Below are 17,576 nucleotides of genomic sequence, written 5' to 3' on the forward strand. Positions count from 1 at the left end.
TTATTTATTTGAGAGAGAGAGAGAGAGAGGATGAGAGAGAGAGAGAGAGATTGAGAATGAGCTGGGGAGGGGGAAGGCAGGGGGAGAGGAAGAAACAGATTCCCAGCTGAACAGGGAGCCCTACACTGCTTGATTCCAGAACCTTGGGATCATGACTCAGGTCATGATCTGCCCATGGCAGATGCTTAACTGACTGAACCACCCAGGCCCCCCAGTCATGCTGTTCCATTTACTTAAAGACAGATTCCCCCTTTCCACATCTTTTAGACATTCTCCTGACTTGCTGCTTGTTTATTAGGTCATTTGATCAATCAAATTAACCATTTACAGTATTCTCTGTGTTTCTGGGGGTGTGTAATAACATGCGTGGGGGCTCTGTACAATTTACAAATCATTCCATTCTCTAAGATCCTTACTGAGATGTGTGAACTACGGGTATGGATTATTCCCCTTCTAGAGTCACAAGAACTGAGGCACAGAGAGGTAAATAGCTAGAGGTTAGTGAGTGGGTCTGTGGCTTCCTATACAGGACTTACTCTCCCAACAAAACTGACTTTTTTTCACCGTATCAGTACCTTGTGGCATGTTCTCCTACTCTAGTAATGTTTTTTCATTTGTTGTTTTTATTTCCGTCTGCAGTTATCTTGTTCTGTCCTGTTTATTGCCTAGGAACCCACATATGAGACCAGAGTTTACCCCCCTCTCCTGGACTTGACTGCTCTTAATGCTCCCAGATTTAGAAATAAACAGGAAATAGACCCCAGGAATATTTCTTCACAGCCATTCTGCCTACGGGCAACTTTGGCAAATATTTCTAAGTGGCTCTTCTAACCTAAAAAGTATACAGTTAGACCAAAACCTGTGAAATAGGAACATGGTAATCAGGGTATATTTTTCTCACATCATGAAACACTGAATATACTTTTGTTACACTTTTTCCTTAACTTACTCTAAAGTCTCTTTTCAGCAGATGTCTGACCCAGAGGCAGATTGCTAAGGGATCAAGTATCTTTACCTTTGGATATTTAAAAACACAGCAGAATACATGGAATAATTTTTATGTATTCCAAATATATGATTTTTAGTAAAATCATATCACACTACCCTTATTTCCTATAATAATGACCCAGAGGAATCCTCTTCTGCTATGAACTAGCAATAGCAGTAAGAACGAATATGTATATAGCATTGTGTAATTTACAAGCAGTTTTAAAGGACATTTTCTCCTTGTTCCTCGGTGTTCTCTAACTAGGTAGATTGGCTGTTACAAAGTAGGAAACTGAGATTCCCTAATACTGAACCTGACCTCTGCTCCTTTACCCTCCCTAGAAGTCCTGATCCTTACCTTATATAACTTTTCTTTTCTCATTAGGACTTCTTACCTCCAATATGCTATATAATTTATTTGTTATGCTTTATACTTTTTTCTCTCTCCTCCAGCTAAAATTTAACCTTCATGAAGAAAGGGGTCTTTGTGTTTTTGGTTTCGTGATGTATTCTAAATACCTAGAAGAAGGCATTGCACATAATAGGTAATGAGTATTGATTAAATGATGAATGGGTGTAGAGACAGGCTACACATCAAAGGATGGATTTAATGGAGTCTATCAGTAAGTGTGGGTTAGATTATGCTCAGTAAGCAGAGGTCAGGTTCAGTATTAGAGGATCTCAGTTGCTTGGTACTAAAACATATTCTGTCTGGTCACCCAAAGTCCACTGTAGGCCTCGTGTGGCTCGCTAGGGTTGCTGCCCTCTCTCCATGTGGCAACTTGGCATATCAACGTAAGTTTTTGCTATTTCATGAGGGTGAGAGAACATGGTTAATCACTTACTGGCTCTGAATTAAACCCGTTCTACTTCTTTATAACACAGATAATGCCCATTCATATTTTATTGTCCAAAACAAGTCTCAGGACCTTACCTGTCTCAAGGGAATGGGGTAGTACAATTTCCGTGTGTTAAGGAAGAGAAGAACCAGAGATAATAAATGTGAGCATTGTCCATGGGCATGAGATGTAGCAGAAATTACCTGACTTATTTTTCCAATTGTTTGTTTTGTATTCTTTCCCTAATTGTTCATTTTTGTGATATATTTGTTGCTGTTGCACCTAAAGCATAATGAACTCTCTCAGTGGGAATGTGTGCTAGTGGTGAATGCAGAAGTAGCCATAGAGAGCCTTAGAGAATTTTCATTATTCTAAAAGGAAATTCTGAGCAGAGATTATTATTAGAGTTGGGATTAGGATTATTTTTCTTCGGAGAAATTATTTTTCAAATCAGAATAATTCATGAGGTTCACCAGACTGTTGATCCCTCATGACTTTTCTCTTGATCAGTAAAGCTGTAGTTAATCCCTGCTGGCCGTATTTATGCTATATTATAGCTATATTATGCTATATTATACCTTATTTTGGTCAATTTTTAAAATTTGTGATAAAAACTACTACCTACCAAGCTTCAAATACCAGCTATGGAGTAAGTGCCATGTAGCACATGAACTGTTTTCTGTGTCAATCTCTAATTCAACATTAAGGTAGTTGTGATTACCTGGATTAGTGTCGTATCAATTAATGAACAAGCCAGAGTTCATTTAAATTACAAAAGACCATAATTTATTCTTTTAGTCTTCCTATGGTAAAGAAGACTTCTCTTACTACCACGCTCCGCCCCCCGCCTCCTCTAAAAAACTCCCCAAAGCATAACTCATCCCATCCCAAAATAATCCAGTGAGTTCATAGGGGTCAAACATTTTTCAAACCATATATGCGTCTCTTTTTAGCCCCCCATTGCCTAGTGTAGTTCTTGGTACATAATTGGTTCTCAGCTCATTGAATTGAATGTTCCTCTCTCCCATGCAATGCATTGATCATTAACACATTTCTTTTTGTTTTCTATTATTGTCCTAATAAATTACCATAAATTTAGTGGCTTAAACCCTTTGTTACATCTCTACAACCAGCAGTGGCGGGTAGAATTCCTCTCCACTTTGGATCCCTCCTGCCCCTTCCCTTACATCTCTCACTGATAATCTAGGATAATCTATTGTAAAGTCCATAATCTTACATCTGTAAAGTCATTTTTTTAGAAGATTTTTATTTATTTATTTGACAGAGAGATCACAAGTAGGCAGAGAGGCAGGCAGAGAGAGAGAGAGGGGAAGCAGGCTCCCTGCTGAGCAGAGAGCCTGATGTGGGGCTCGATCCCAGGACCCTGAGATCATGACCTGAGCCGAAGGCAGAGGCTTAACCCACTGAGCCACCCAGGTGCTCCTGTAAAGTCATTTTTGCCAGGTAACATGGCTTATACAGTATGATACCAGAGGGCAAAGATTATGGGGGCCAGAATTCTGCTTACCATACTGTTTTAGTAGACATTATGGAGAATGTGTTTGTATCTTCCTTTAATGACTTGATAAGGTGAAGTTGTTTAAAAGTTGGAGGTTTAATGAAAGTTTGCATTAAACTAAGCACTTTCTTTTTTGGACAGATATTTTGACATTAAAATTTCACATTTTTATTATAAAGCTTTATAGGTGTTTTATTTATCTGTGATGTACATTTTCTTTTTAGGGAAGAATATATCATACTTGGCATAATGTAAATTTTGCAGACAGTTCTCTCTGTCTTATTGTTAGTTTATTGCACTTTTTTGTTTTGTTTTGTTTTGTGTGTATGTGTGTGTGTGTTTAACAAAAGTTTATTTAATTCTCAAGGGACTTTCTCTCCTCAGTTCCAGTCCTGCTTCTTGAGTGGCTTACTCCCTCCTGGACTAGAATATAGGTGGAGATAAAAAGTAATTTTAATAATATTAATTAGGAAAGCTAATCTGCTACAAGACCTAAGCACACCATGTACTCCAAATGTGTATGTAAGTAATTGGGGGTAGTTAGCTGCTATTTAAGCAAATCTATTTGCACCAGAGTTGCATTTATTATACACAATGAAGTGTTTCCTATCTGACTGCTGGAAAGAAGAAAAACAAATGAGAATAGTTAGATAAATAATGTTTCAATATCCATTTTACTTGCTTTCAATATCCGCCCTCTCCCGAAAAGGAAAGATGGAAAATTTTCTTTTTGCATGTACGTGCATGACTTTAGCTATTATGTGTGTTTGTTGTACATCCTGAAAATGTAGATTAAAAAAAAAAAAACAAAAACAAAGTAGGACTCTCTGATACTGATCCTTGTGCTAGATAATATTTGAAACCCCTTGGGGGGAAATTGTTGTTTTTGTTGTTGTTAGAAGATTGTTTGAACTTCTCTTTACCTTCCACAGTGAGACAAATGGTTCTCAGATTTTGTGATATTACCAGAAGAGTAAATGCATGACCATCACTCAAACCAGATACCAGCATTTTCACACTGGAGTCTCTTGAGTGTACAAATCATGTTCCCCACACTATTTCCAAGTGTGATATAGCTTCTGATTTCAACTTGGGAAATTAGTGTTCTTGAACCAGGCATTAAAACAGTTTAATTTTTGGTGCCAAGTGCCACCTGTGGTCACATACTGGTTTTTCCCACACCTTTCCCTAGCACCTCTCTGCGGAGCTTTCTTTGGCTTATTCCCCGTCAAAGTCCAAGGCAACTTGGGGCCGTAAAGGCAACATATGTTCAGTCAGTGCTATCGGCTACTTTCACTGATTTATTTTTAACTTTCAGCCCTTTCTAGACTTCAATAATGGCTCCAGGATGAAGCTATGATCTAATTTTAAACTGTGCACATTTAACCTCTCCGTCACTGTAACGAGCATGTGTTTAAAACAATCAGAGTAGCTACAAAGTAGTATAATTACCACATGTAGCCATTGAACCCAGACCCTTATTCCTGGCTTTTTGTATGTACATATTAACTTGTAGAAGATTTCTCTGTGTCTTAATGTGGAAGGGTAAGGATACAGAATTTCGTTATTGTTGTTATCGTTTAGTTATATTTCACAGTGGTCAGTTTTAATGGAATAACCGTCTGTTTAAATGCATGGGACAGAAACTACGTGGTTTGAATTCCAGGTCCACAACTTACCCATTTTGTGATCTTTTGCAAATGAGCTGAACTCCCAAAGCATCTTCTCTAAAACGAGGTAACAGTAGTAACATCTTCTGAAGCTACTTCATAATAGTCCTCATTTCACTAGTGCATGAGCCCCATAAGGTCAGGACTTAATCCGTTCACTTCTGTCTCCCAGTGCCTAGAACAGTGTGTGCCCTGTAGTAGGGACCTGCTAAACATTTATTCAAAGTTCAGCCAGATAATACATGGAATGCATTTAACCCAGTGCCCAGAGCAGGGTAACAGTAACAATACAGCTTCCTGGCTTTTTCTCCCTCCGCATTATTAAAGCTCTTCATGCCATCAGGGGCACTTAAAAGATGACAAATTTTATTTTAGATTTGTCTTTTGCAGAAAAAATACTAGTCTACTGCCCAGCCATTCTGTATTCACCTTAGATGATACTCCTTACAATTAAATACATTGGGCTTCCCTCCTTCAAGTCTGCCAACATGACTTCTGGGCTGACTTAAGAGTATGAAGGAGAGAATGGAAATTAATTCTTATTCCCTGAAGTTTTGTGTACCTATTGTTTTAAATCAAACCAAAGTATAAGATAACTCTTGTCCTTTTAATGTTCCCACAAGACAGGTTCAAAGCTTCCTTTCTGCAGTTGCTTTAATTCTAAGAGAAAAAAGCAACATTTCTAAACTGAATTTGCTTGTTTGTACTGTCTGATTTAAAAGACTTTGCACAGCTCTCCTATGTAATAGTTTAAAAAAAGAATATATTGCTTTTTTTCCATTTCATTTTCCATATGGATTTTTTGTAGGGTTTTTGTGAGTCCTGCAGAATTTAGAGCAAAATTGTTTCAGAAACCATCTCCTCTTTCTCATCCCTGCATCTTAGAGGTGAAGAAAGTGAACAAAAAGAGAAGTTAAGTGGTCCTAGCTAGTTAGTGAGGTAAGATGTGAAACGGAGTTCCTGACCTTTGGCTGGTTTTGCCCTGCCTTCCTTGTTTAAAACAAACAAAACAAAAAAAATAGCAACCCACTCTAACCATATAAGCAGATGCCTCCGTAGTGCTATTGTTTTTCTCAATTCAAGTCTTTGCAGAAATTATGCTACTAAATGTTGAAAAAATTCTGCATATGACTTGTTTTGATAAAAGGGAAGTTACTAATTAATTTAGTCATATATTCCATAACAGCATGTTAGCAAAATTTTTTTGACTCTCTTAAACATAATGTAGAACTTCTGAAAATCAGTCTTTTGCTCAGGATAAATTTTAGAATGTATGTATTGTTAACAGAGTATATAAAATATAAAACTTTCCTCATTTAACTAGGAGTAAGTCAATTAATGGAATTAAAATCTGTTTACATTTGAATGATTTCATGTATTTTAAAGAAAAGTCAGATAGCATTTTCAGATGTTAGCAATTTTTCCCTAAAATCAGCCTTTCTCTGTTGTTTTTTTTTTTAATGACGTTATCATCCACTTCTTACTTTCATGCATATCAGGAGGTTGAAATGGCATAAGTACCTGCTCTAGTAAAATACATTCTCATTTTAGCTACCACCATAAATTCTCAAAAGATCAGTGAAATTACGCAACCTGTTTCTCCATGCCCCTCAGTACATAGTAATTTGCATGATCGTTTCATGTCTAATCATATCACTCTACAACTCTCCCTTTCCTTGTACAGCTGTTAAAAGAAGTCACAACATTCTTGCGGCAATAGAAATAATAGACACAGCTGTCGCGGATTTTTAAAAAAGGCTTTTAGGAAATAGTTGTGCATCCCTTAAGTTTGAAATGTGGAAGACCTATCCCTGCATTTAAATGTATTTCAGGTTTTTCTGAGCAATTAAAACTGTTCGACCTCTCTGCTAGATAGAGAGGAAGGATGGGTCTGTTGGTTTGACGGGGTTCAACCTCTCTGCCCAGTGTCCATCAGCGGGAAAGCCCTTGTCCACAACGGAGGCGCACTTTAGGGATCATGTAAGAGGGAGCAAATGGAAACTCCCTCTTCGGCCGTGCTCAGTCACTAATTAGGAATCAATGTGATGAATAATTGTAGGGCAGGATACAAACTTTCTCTTCTTTCTACATAATGACTCTTGGAAATGTGTCAGTCATAAAGGTGAGTGGCATCCTTATATTTGCATTTTCATATCTCTTCGAGGTCCATATAATTTAAATATTAAAATAAAATGTGCATATTTAGCATAAGGAAGTTTGCTGTTTACAAAATGAAGAAGAATCAGTGTCTAAGTTTACAGTGTCAGTGTCAACCCAATATGTCATTTTTTAGAATGACCTCCAGCAGCTCCCCAGAAAAGGCTTTTCTTCACATGAAAATTTTTTACATGATAAGTTTAGTTGAGTGCAATTCCTGATCATTCTTTTCCTCTGTTTCCTTCACTCGCGGGTCATCTGTGAGTTCAGTTGTGTTGCAGTTAAGGTGTTATGTGGGGGCTAATCTCTGTAAAATGCTAGCATTTGTTCCTCTTTTTCCCTATCATCAATCTTTCACAGTCATATCAAACCCCTAATGTATCAGCAGGTTTCCCAGAGCTACTGGTTAAAATTACCTTTGCTTTTGGTAAACTCTGAACCTTCAAGCCTCAGTGTTTTCAGATGCCCCCTGTGGATTCCGTGAAGCCTCTCTCTGCACATTCCTCACTGCCAGTCACTTGCTTTATGTCCTGAAACCAGGAGCCTGTGCACAGCCCCTGATTATTCCAGCTAGACCCACCACCCTTCCTTAAATGGAGAAAGCGTGTAAATACCTCTGGTAATCGGTGTCGTGAATGCAAAGGATAAGGGAAAGGGTTGGAACTCCCAAAGCTAGAGAGCTTGTGTTTATTTCCAAAAGTTTCTTGGCTTTTTGACCCCAACAGAGATTGGCAGATTTACCTGTCTTCAGAGTAGATGCTACACCGAGATAATTTATTTCTTAAGGTTTGTTTTGCTAATTGTCTGTGTGAATAGTTCATATTTTATTTAAATATATTTTATCCTCCTGTGTGCCTGTCTTCATTTCTTCACTTCCATAAATACTTCCCTTTTGTCTATTCTGACTAGGACTATCCCCCTTATTAGTAAAAATGGATTCCAGTACTAGGTAGGATTTCTTGCAAATACACGATTGGTGATGATTTCAGCTTTAGCACAGTGTAGTTTCCACACACAACTATTAGGTTACAACCTTATTCTTTTGGAAAACTGACTCCTGCCTTTGAGGAAAATGCTTTGATTATTGGTGTGACTCTGTTCCCTGTTCAGTACTGGGAGTTACAGTCTCATTAAGATTTACCCTAAATATCTGGGGAGTTCTTGAAAATTAATAGAAAAAGGAGAATGCTCTTCTCTCCGTGAGTAGCAGCATATTTTGGGGAGGTTTTGCCTCAAGCAAGTAAAATTCCAAAATATGTTCTCAAACCTGGACTCTGTATTTGGCAAAAAGTCCTAGGCTAATGGTGTTGAAGTAGCCATCTAAATTCGAAATTGAAGATACTCACTTTAAAAGTCACGTAAGTGTTTTTACCCTTCAAACTATGACATACATGCTTTGCCTATTTTAAATGCTTAATAAGTATTAATTTATTACATTATCATTTATTATGTTACCCTTTTCTAAAATGGCCATAAAAAAAAAAGAAAACAAGTATAAGCACCTCAAAAGAATCAAAAATAAAAATTATCTGGAGGATCTTGTCTTTAAGAAAAAGTCTCAGTAATAATAACCCAGACAATTTTCCAGAGGTGTCAGTGAACTTTCACATATGTTATTATATAACCCTTTGGTGTACAAAAGTCTGTTGTTCCTTTTTAAAATGGTAGTAAGTAGAGTACTGAAGGTTAGTGATTATATCACTTGTAATTTTAAAAGCTACAGCTGTATTCTAGGGAATGTTTCTATTAAAAGTTAATGAGCAAGATTTATTTATACACACTACTGAATTGTTATAAATTAATGTTTGTATTTAAGTAAATGTTTATATGATTATGTTTAATTGTTTGGGATATGCAAGCCATATTTTTTTTTCAAAATAAATGAAGCCAAATGTGAATCGCTTAAGTAGATTTTTCTTGTTAGAATTCCTCATTTTTCCTTTAGTTAAGCTCCCTAGATTTTCCCTGAATCGATCAAAAGTTTAACTCACCACACCCTTTTTAATATAGGATGGATGTCGATGTGCTGCTTAAGGGTCAGGGAGCAGAGGAAATCAAATAGTTTCAAGTATTTGCAGAAACAATTTCCTGGTTCTAATGAGTGATTTTGGTGACATATTTTAATCCAGAATAGTGTGTGTAGAATTTCTTACCACAGCTGCATCTTCATTTTTATATTCCTCTTGTTTGGTTTGGTTTGTTTTTTGCAGTGGGCACTCCTTACTACATGTCTCCAGAGAGAATACATGAAAATGGATACAACTTCAAATCTGACATCTGGTCTCTTGGCTGTCTACTGTATGAGGTAGGTAATGTTGATAGAGTTCACATATTGATGTATTTTTAGTTACTGTTATAGATTTCCTCTATCCTTATAGTATACACTTATTTTTTTCTGGATGGTGTTTAAGAATTAGCTTTTTAATTAGGAAGGGTTAATCCATTGACTTAGTAGCTGCTTTTATAATGGAAACTATACATTCCGGCACATTTGCCTCCTCTAAATATTTTTAACTTTTAGGGAGAATTTTATTTTAAAAATGTTTCTAATGTTAATATGTTGTTTCCCTGCATATCTTATTTATAAAAATGTACATTTGAACATCTGTAAAATAACTTGCTTATCCATGCATAGCAGGAGAGGTATGGAATGGATTTAAAACATGAAAACATGGTAAATGGTAAATATCTTTTCCAATATTTCTTTTGTTCTTACTTAGAATAATTTAGCTTTAAGGATAGTAGGCAAATAGATAATTTTTCTAGGTTGTCACTTTGTTTCATTTCCATGAGTAACAGTTGCATTGGTAAAGCTGAGTGAAGTAGTCTCTCTCCTGTTCTACTGGTTATAATTTGTCAAAGGAAAATGGAACCATCTAGGTATATCCTCTAACACATATTTCAATCCAGTAATTTGGATGGGTAGAAAAAAAGCATATTATGTAAAAGCACATTTTACATCCATGTTCAGAGTAATGGTATCAAAAAGCTCTCAAGACTCTACTGACTTATGTAAATTTATTTTTTAATCAAATGCTCATTTTCCTAGTAATTTCAGGCTTTAAGTCAGAGCTGCTAATTAAAGGTTAGTCTACATCTGAGTAACTAATAAAATAAAATGAAGGAAAATAATACATGGTATCATTTTCATGTTTTAATGTATACAAAAGAAGTCCAAAGTGGATAGATGGAAACCAGTATATTTCTTACTCTGTATTTTGTATTTCCTGTCCTCCTGACTTAAATGAAATACATCATGAGATCATCTATTTTAATTGCCCAAACATTACTTGGAAGTAGAGCATTAGAAGGTTTATTTTTTAATGTATATCATGATCTTTAATTATTATAGTTTACAGATTCAAATTTCTTTAATTTAAGGAACCTGAGATTATTTATTTTGTTCTTCCTAGTAAAGTAACTAATTACCACTTTAAAAGAACAGATTTGAAATGTTCTTCAGTAACATTACTAGGACAATTTTTTAGTGAAAAAATTATGAATTAGTGATATGGCAAAACGTGTGTGTAGGTATGCACATGAGATGAAAAGAGACTATGCTCACTATATTATATTCTGTTACTAATTTGATATAATGCTGAAAAGAATTGGTTTGATTATATTAAATTACTGTAATGTTTAAAGTCACTTTTTTAAGTACATTTTTAAATATTTTATATTTATTTCGGTAACGTTAGGTTCCTCAGGCCATAGTCTAATATTATCAAAGTGGCATTCCCTTTTTAAACACCTGAAAGTAAACAGCAAATTGGTTTGCGCTAACAAGATGAAATTTAGCAACGAAAAAGAAAAAGTTCAATTAAGGTAATGCTTTTTGAGAAGTTTGCAAATTCTTTTAGGGCCACTGGATTCTTATGTCAAAACTGAAATAATTCTTCACATTCTGAATTTGCCTTTGAGAGGCAGTGTCCCACTTTTATGTGTATTTAAAATGACCACCAAAATAGAAATTATTTCTTTGGATACTCCTATAGCTGTGAGTTTTATGTGTTGTGGATGATTTTGAGTTAAAAGTGTTTATCATGATAAACGTTGGTTTTCATCTCAGTGAATTTTCTCAGTACCTCGATGCAGGTCATGTGGAAGAACTAAAATTTTTCTAAAGATTTCATTTACCTTTATATTCTATCTCCTTCCAGTTATGTTTCAATATAATGTTAATAGGAATACCCAGGAACTTAGCCTTAAAAAATTGGCCACAACCTCTCATGGACATTTTATATTATATCCCTCTAAGAATTTACTATTAACAATGAAGGAGTAGGAAGCTTTTTTGAAAATGTATTTTAAACTCAGAAAATTAGACTTTCAAATATTCTTGAAACCTTAAAAAAAAAAACTAGCAGTACAGTTTTAATTGATATGCAACAAAGTAGACTTTACTAATTAAAATCAAGATGCTGTGCTTTTGCTACACGGACCTTTACATGGAAAAGTAGGTTTACACATTTCCTTTATTGTTCAGCGCAGCAATTGCATCCTTACAGGGTTGTAGGTTGGTGGCTTACAGTTCAAAAAAAAAGAGAGCTGCCACCAGCCCCGAAGACAGACAGTGGGCTTTCGTCCCTCCAACACCCCCAGAATACTAATCAGGAAAGTCAGACCCTGGAGGTCAGGGAGCAAGTCAATCATTCTAGCGATCGTCTCAGTGTGGAGGATCAAATTAGCCTGAAAAATTCAGCTGCTGGGAGGAGAGGGCGAGCAGCTGTCAGGGGCAGCATCGAGATGCACTAATGAACCAGATGAATAGTGCAAAAGCTTGAAAATAAAAACAGGACAGTTGACATTTTTCATCTGTCAAAGCAGGAGATGCATGAAAATATACTATTCCTGTTTTAACTCCTTAGGGGACATTCAGATTTTTTTTTTTTTTTTAACACTCTGCAGTATTGAGACAAAAGTACTGTAATGAACTCCTAGCATATGATAATGAATATATGTACATTTACATTGGGTTTTTGCAAACATGGAAAGACTGTAGTTTATTTATACAGTGTATTTTTTAAGGTGCCCTTATAATACTCTGTCATCAAGTGTCCTTGCATTTTAAAACGGAACAAAACAAATACATGTTATTACTGATAGCTCCTCTTCTAGAAATTTCCTCTCAGATGGAGGGTTTTACATGTTTAGGGCCATTTATATTCTTTTTACTTTTCTCTCCTTGTGTGGAACAGCCTTTCCTGAGGTGGTTTCATACAGGTTTATGTAGGTTTCACATAAAATGTAGGCTAAGTAAAACTACGTCAGGCTACTTTGCAGGTTTGATTTCCAGTGTCATCCCCTCCTCGTTTAAGGCTCTGAAGGAGTTAAAGCTCTGCCTGGAGCACCAGAAGACAGATGAGAGCCATTTTCAGCTTGTCCTGTCCCCACTGACGCTCACTGAGTAGCACAGCATGGACTAGCGTGTTTCACACACACTCTGCCTGTCTGGGGAATGTACACATTGTCCTTCCAAAATCAAACTTATTAGCACATGTAGAAAAGGGTGACTGACTTTGGGGCAGCCTCGCACTCCGTGTTGTATTCTCGCTGCTGCGGTTCAAAGATTTAGAAGGTTTTGAACAGGATGCGAACATTTTAAATTGAATTTTTTAGTTTGTAACCCTGCTTACCACAGTACTTGCTTGCACTTTAAATGTCAAGTTAGAACCTTGTCTTAAAATAAATTTAAATTCAATAATGTCTTTTTTAAAGTTGATCATTTTTGAGTCTTTTTTTTTTTCCCCTGCATAAAAATCTCATTCAGATGCCTCCAAGCAGCGGCTATGACTCAGAGAGCTTTTGAACATATTTAGTGTTTTTGAGACATTATCCAAAGAAAAGAAGTTCTAGTTCATTGTAAACCACTTGAGAGTCAGTTATAACATTCAGATTGAGAAGACTTTTTTTCCTCTCAAAATAACCCTTTCCTGCAGAAACTGTCATGTATAAAATGCTGTACATTCTACTCTCTAAACTGTTGCTTAGATTATAATTCATTTTAATTTCTGTTTCATTTTAGTGATATTTTAACTATTGCATGGTTGATACATACCACCGATGTCTGATTAGTCATGAGATATATTACTTGTTTTTATGACGGTGTATTTACAAAGAGTTTTAAGTTACTCTATGTTCTTTTTCTTAGTATTACTTTATGTCATATATGTATGTATATACATATGTATGTGCTAACCATTTCTCCCTTTTACGGTATTTTAAATATTGACCCAAAAAACCCCCAAATTGAAGTAAGATTTTTAGAACTTACTAAATACTTCTCAGAAAGGAAAATTCATAAAAATCAAAATGCCCAGATAACTTTATTTAAAGTCTTTGTAATTATTTTCTACCTGAGTCTAATATACTTGATAAAATCCCCTTTAAAAGTTAACATGTAACTATATCAGTTTCATTGGGAGCATTTTACAGATGGCTGCGTTACAGAGTCCTTTCTATGGTGACAAAATGAATTTGTACTCGCTGTGTAAGAAGATAGAACAGTGTGACTACCCACCCCTTCCTTCAGATCACTATTCAGAAGAAGTAAGTCATTTTTCAGTCCATGTGTTTCTGTTGTTCATTTTGCTAATGTTAGCATTTTATGAGAGTTTTTTGTTGTTGTTTTTTTATTTTTTGTTTTTTGTTTGTTTGTTTGTTTTATTTGTTTGTTTTTCCTGTCCAGCAATACACATGATGAATATGGTAGCAGAAATAGCACTTTCCATTCTGTTTTCCTTCTCTTGGAGACTTACTGTTTAAAGAGTTGGCTCTGCAGTTCCTAACGTGGAGTGGAGCACAGCACAGCATGCGGTGTGCAACTGGTCACTTCCTAGGAGTGGGGAGGAGAGCTGGCTCTGCAGCCTTCCGAACATGGCGAAGGGCAGAATGCATGCTCAGACCCCAGCTCAGGTTGACCAGCGTATCTGGTGCTCTTCTTAATAAGACCACTCCTCATTCTCACAGCCTCAGAACAACCATTGTAACTTTCTGCTTATTGTAACGGCTGATTATACCTTCCCTCTCATCTGTGTTTTCCAAAATGTGAAACATCCATCTCCTAGCTGTGTGTCTGTCAGCCTTGTTCTTTCAGCTTTGCCCTGCCTCCTTTGACCATGCCTGTCCCGTCACCACCTCCCTGCTGCAATCAGAGTCCTGTAGGAAATGTTCTGAGGTTTTCGTTAGCAGACATGTTAACATATATACTGGATGGGACTGAAATTTTCAGAAGACTCTACTCTATTAGAATCTGAGTCTGAATCCCTACTTGCTTTGGTAACCCATTGAAATGAGTTGTTTTGGCTCAAGCCAACGTACAGTTTTTCACTGAACAAAACATCTCCATTTTAGCCCAGTACATAGTGATTTTGCCAGTATTTAAGGAGGAGATGGGCAGAACCACAGTATCTTGGGTTAACTAACTGTGTTCACATAACTCTTTTTGGAAGCTTACGGGGGGAATCTACCCAGAGAAAACACTGTCTGAGTTAGGCCATCTCACCCTCTCATGAGCAACAGATTTTTTTTTTTTAATTTTTATTTTATTTATTTTTTATTTATTCAAGAGAGAGACAGAGTGAGAGAGCCTGAGAGGAGACAGAGAGAGAAGCAGACTCCCCATGGAGCTGGGAGCCTGATGTGGGACTCGATCCCAGGACTCCGGGATCATGACCCGAGCCGAAGGCAGTCGCTTAACCAACTGAGCCACCCAGGTGCCCCAGCAACAGATTTTTTTTGCCCAAGGGAGGTGGCAAGGAGCAAAGGAAAAATATAAAACAATTATGACATTCACTTATTAGGTAGTCTTGTCACTCTTTCTATCTTGCAATGAATAGCAATCAGTTTGAGTTTTATATAAGAAAAATTGAGTCCGTGTAACTTGAATAATAAATATCTCTAAAGAATTTTTACCATACGTCAAGCACTTGAGGCCCTAGAATGCTATAAGTACCTTTTTTCCCCATGGTTTTGATACTAATAATCAACGATGCCTGGGTTTTTTTGTTGTGTTTGTTTCATAGCCTTTGTATTCAGGTAATTAAAATAAACTTATATAAGGCAGTGACGATAATTTAGAAGTATTATCTTTATTTGATGTTAATGCTGTTATGTTAGCCATTTTTAATTACTATTTTGGGTATAGAATATAAATATGGCATTTCACAAAACCAACTTCAGAACTCTAGGCCTGGAAATACAGTAGAGTGTGAACAATAATGCAAAATGATGGCAAGAATGTCAGGGGCCGCTCTTTGTTGTGTCATTCATGCTGTCTTCTTTTTTCCATGAAGCGCATGAATATTTCACATATCTGCATCCTCATCCCCTATTCTTCTTGACTAATTTTCAGACTGTCTGAATTTGCATTTCACATGGTAGCTGATTAGGAGATGCCGAGTGCAGCAGTGAAGCCTCAGCAGGCGGTTACCATGGTGACCTTCAGCAGGATTTTAATGATGATACCACTAGTGGTCCGTTGAAGTCGGCCTGCCTGCAGGGCTACTTTACTGCAGCTAAGTGTGAAGCTGGATACGCGGCTTCTCAGCCAAGGGGCAAATATCAAAGTCTGGCCCAGATAGAAGAAGGTCTTAGAGTTGGGAGAGGAAAATAAGATTCCACTTTTTACTTCACTCTGTAGAGTTACCAGTTTCGAAAAGAGATATAAAGCAAAACACGTTCTATGGCGTACTCTCCAGAAAAGACAGGACATGCAGTGCCTCATGTGGGTAAAAATCTGTCCTTGTGCTGTGGGGAACTAGGAAGCTATAAAACTAGGTAAACATGGAAGCTAATTCTTATGACAAAAATGAGGTATGAAACATACAGACTAATTACGTTACTTTAGTCTGTTCGGTTATGTAGAGAAGTTCTCAGAACAAGAGCTTTGAAATGCAGATATGCTAATAAATATTTTCTCTCCTTAAGCAGGAACTCTGTTTATAAGATAATTATTCAGAATTTATGGCAGCAAAAAATCTGGACAGATTTGATGCTGCCATACTCTTAAGGATATCTTAAATATTTCCTTATATAGTAAGCTTTTTTCCATCTTTCCCATGTTCAAATGGCCATTTAATTTTTTAGCATGCCAGAGATAGGAAACAATGAAAAGTGGAATGTAAAGTTTTTAAACAGTGAACTTTCACTAGGTGTCCATTTTACAGTTGAAATGGTAGCAGTCTCTGTAACTGTTTGAAGAATGAAAAAATTAAATTAATGTACCACTAAATATCTGTTTGAAAGCTTATCAGATTGAGTTAGCTACTGTTAATTTTAAGGTTGTTTCCTGAAGAGGTTTGAAGGGAACATTTCATGAAAATATTGGCTATGCCCCCAACCAGCCTTGATCAGTAGGAATAAGGAACTCTGTAAGATTTATTTCTATGTATAGTCATCCACTTAGAAGAACTCAGAGTTTAAAAGCTGGGAGTTTTTAAAATATCTTTTATCCTAAAAAAAATAGATACACTTAGCATTACAAATCACAAAAATAAGAACTAGTATCCTTTGGAAAAAATAAGCCTGTATGTCAGATCTTTTTTGAATTATGCTGTATTATTATTATGTATAAATGGTTAGGATTCTAGATTGAAATATGTCAGCTGTACATGAATGATATTAGGGTATGTATGTTTTGTAGTTAGTAAAATAGTTTTGTTATGACAGTATCTTTTGGTGTTCAGTATTCTCTTTTTTTCCAGTAATGATCTCATCCATATATCAGTGGAAAACTACTATACTTAACCCTAAAAATCTTGAGTTGAAAAGATAGGTTTTTTTTCCTTAGATATCTCTTAAGTTTAATTAAAGTTGGTATCATTAGTGATTGTGAAATTAACACCTGTGAAGCCAACATTTATTGAATATTTACTGTGTACAAGGAATTATGACTCAAAAGGCCCCTTGTCATCTGACCCAAGCTTATCTCTCCAGACTTATGGATCACAGGAGACACTCTTCTTTGCCCCACTCTACCAGTGTAGGTTCTACTGAAAGTTCATGAATTTCCATGATTTTGTGGATGCTGTTTACTCTTTCTGAAACATCCCTTCCCCGGTTCTTTACCAGGCAAACTTCTCTCTTCGAAGAAAAGCTTGGGCATCATTTTCTGCATGAAGTTATCTTGCTCCCTTTTCTTCTCTCCCCATATCTGCACTCCCACTCCCACTTTGGCAGTACACTGCATGACACTTGTTTCTTTGTGCGTGAGCACACACACACGCACACACACACCCCCTCACCCCTGTCTAGCTCCTGCTGAGGAACAGTAACTGCTTTTTAATCTGTGTCTCTCTAGGGCCTGGCATATTAAAAAGGTTCAGTGATTGAGGGAATGAGGAAGGGAAAGAGTGAAATTAAAGCAATAAATGAATAAAAATATAAATGCACCAATTGTTTGAC

General features: G+C 36.4%; 1 protein-coding gene across 1 annotated transcript in view; it reads left to right on the forward strand.

Annotated features, from left to right (window-relative positions):
- The window catches only part of NEK7 (NIMA related kinase 7), a 151,530-nt gene that overhangs the window by 116,489 nt on the left and 17,465 nt on the right, over positions 1-17,576 (forward strand). The window contains 2 exon segments of the mRNA XM_047704142.1: positions 9,383-9,477; positions 13,608-13,721. Of these exon segments, the coding sequence (XP_047560098.1) occupies positions 9,383-9,477; positions 13,608-13,721 (209 nt within the window).

Source organism: Lutra lutra, chromosome 15 (assembly GCF_902655055.1).
Source record: "Lutra lutra chromosome 15, mLutLut1.2, whole genome shotgun sequence".
NCBI classification, from domain to species: Eukaryota; Metazoa; Chordata; class Mammalia; order Carnivora; family Mustelidae; genus Lutra; species Lutra lutra.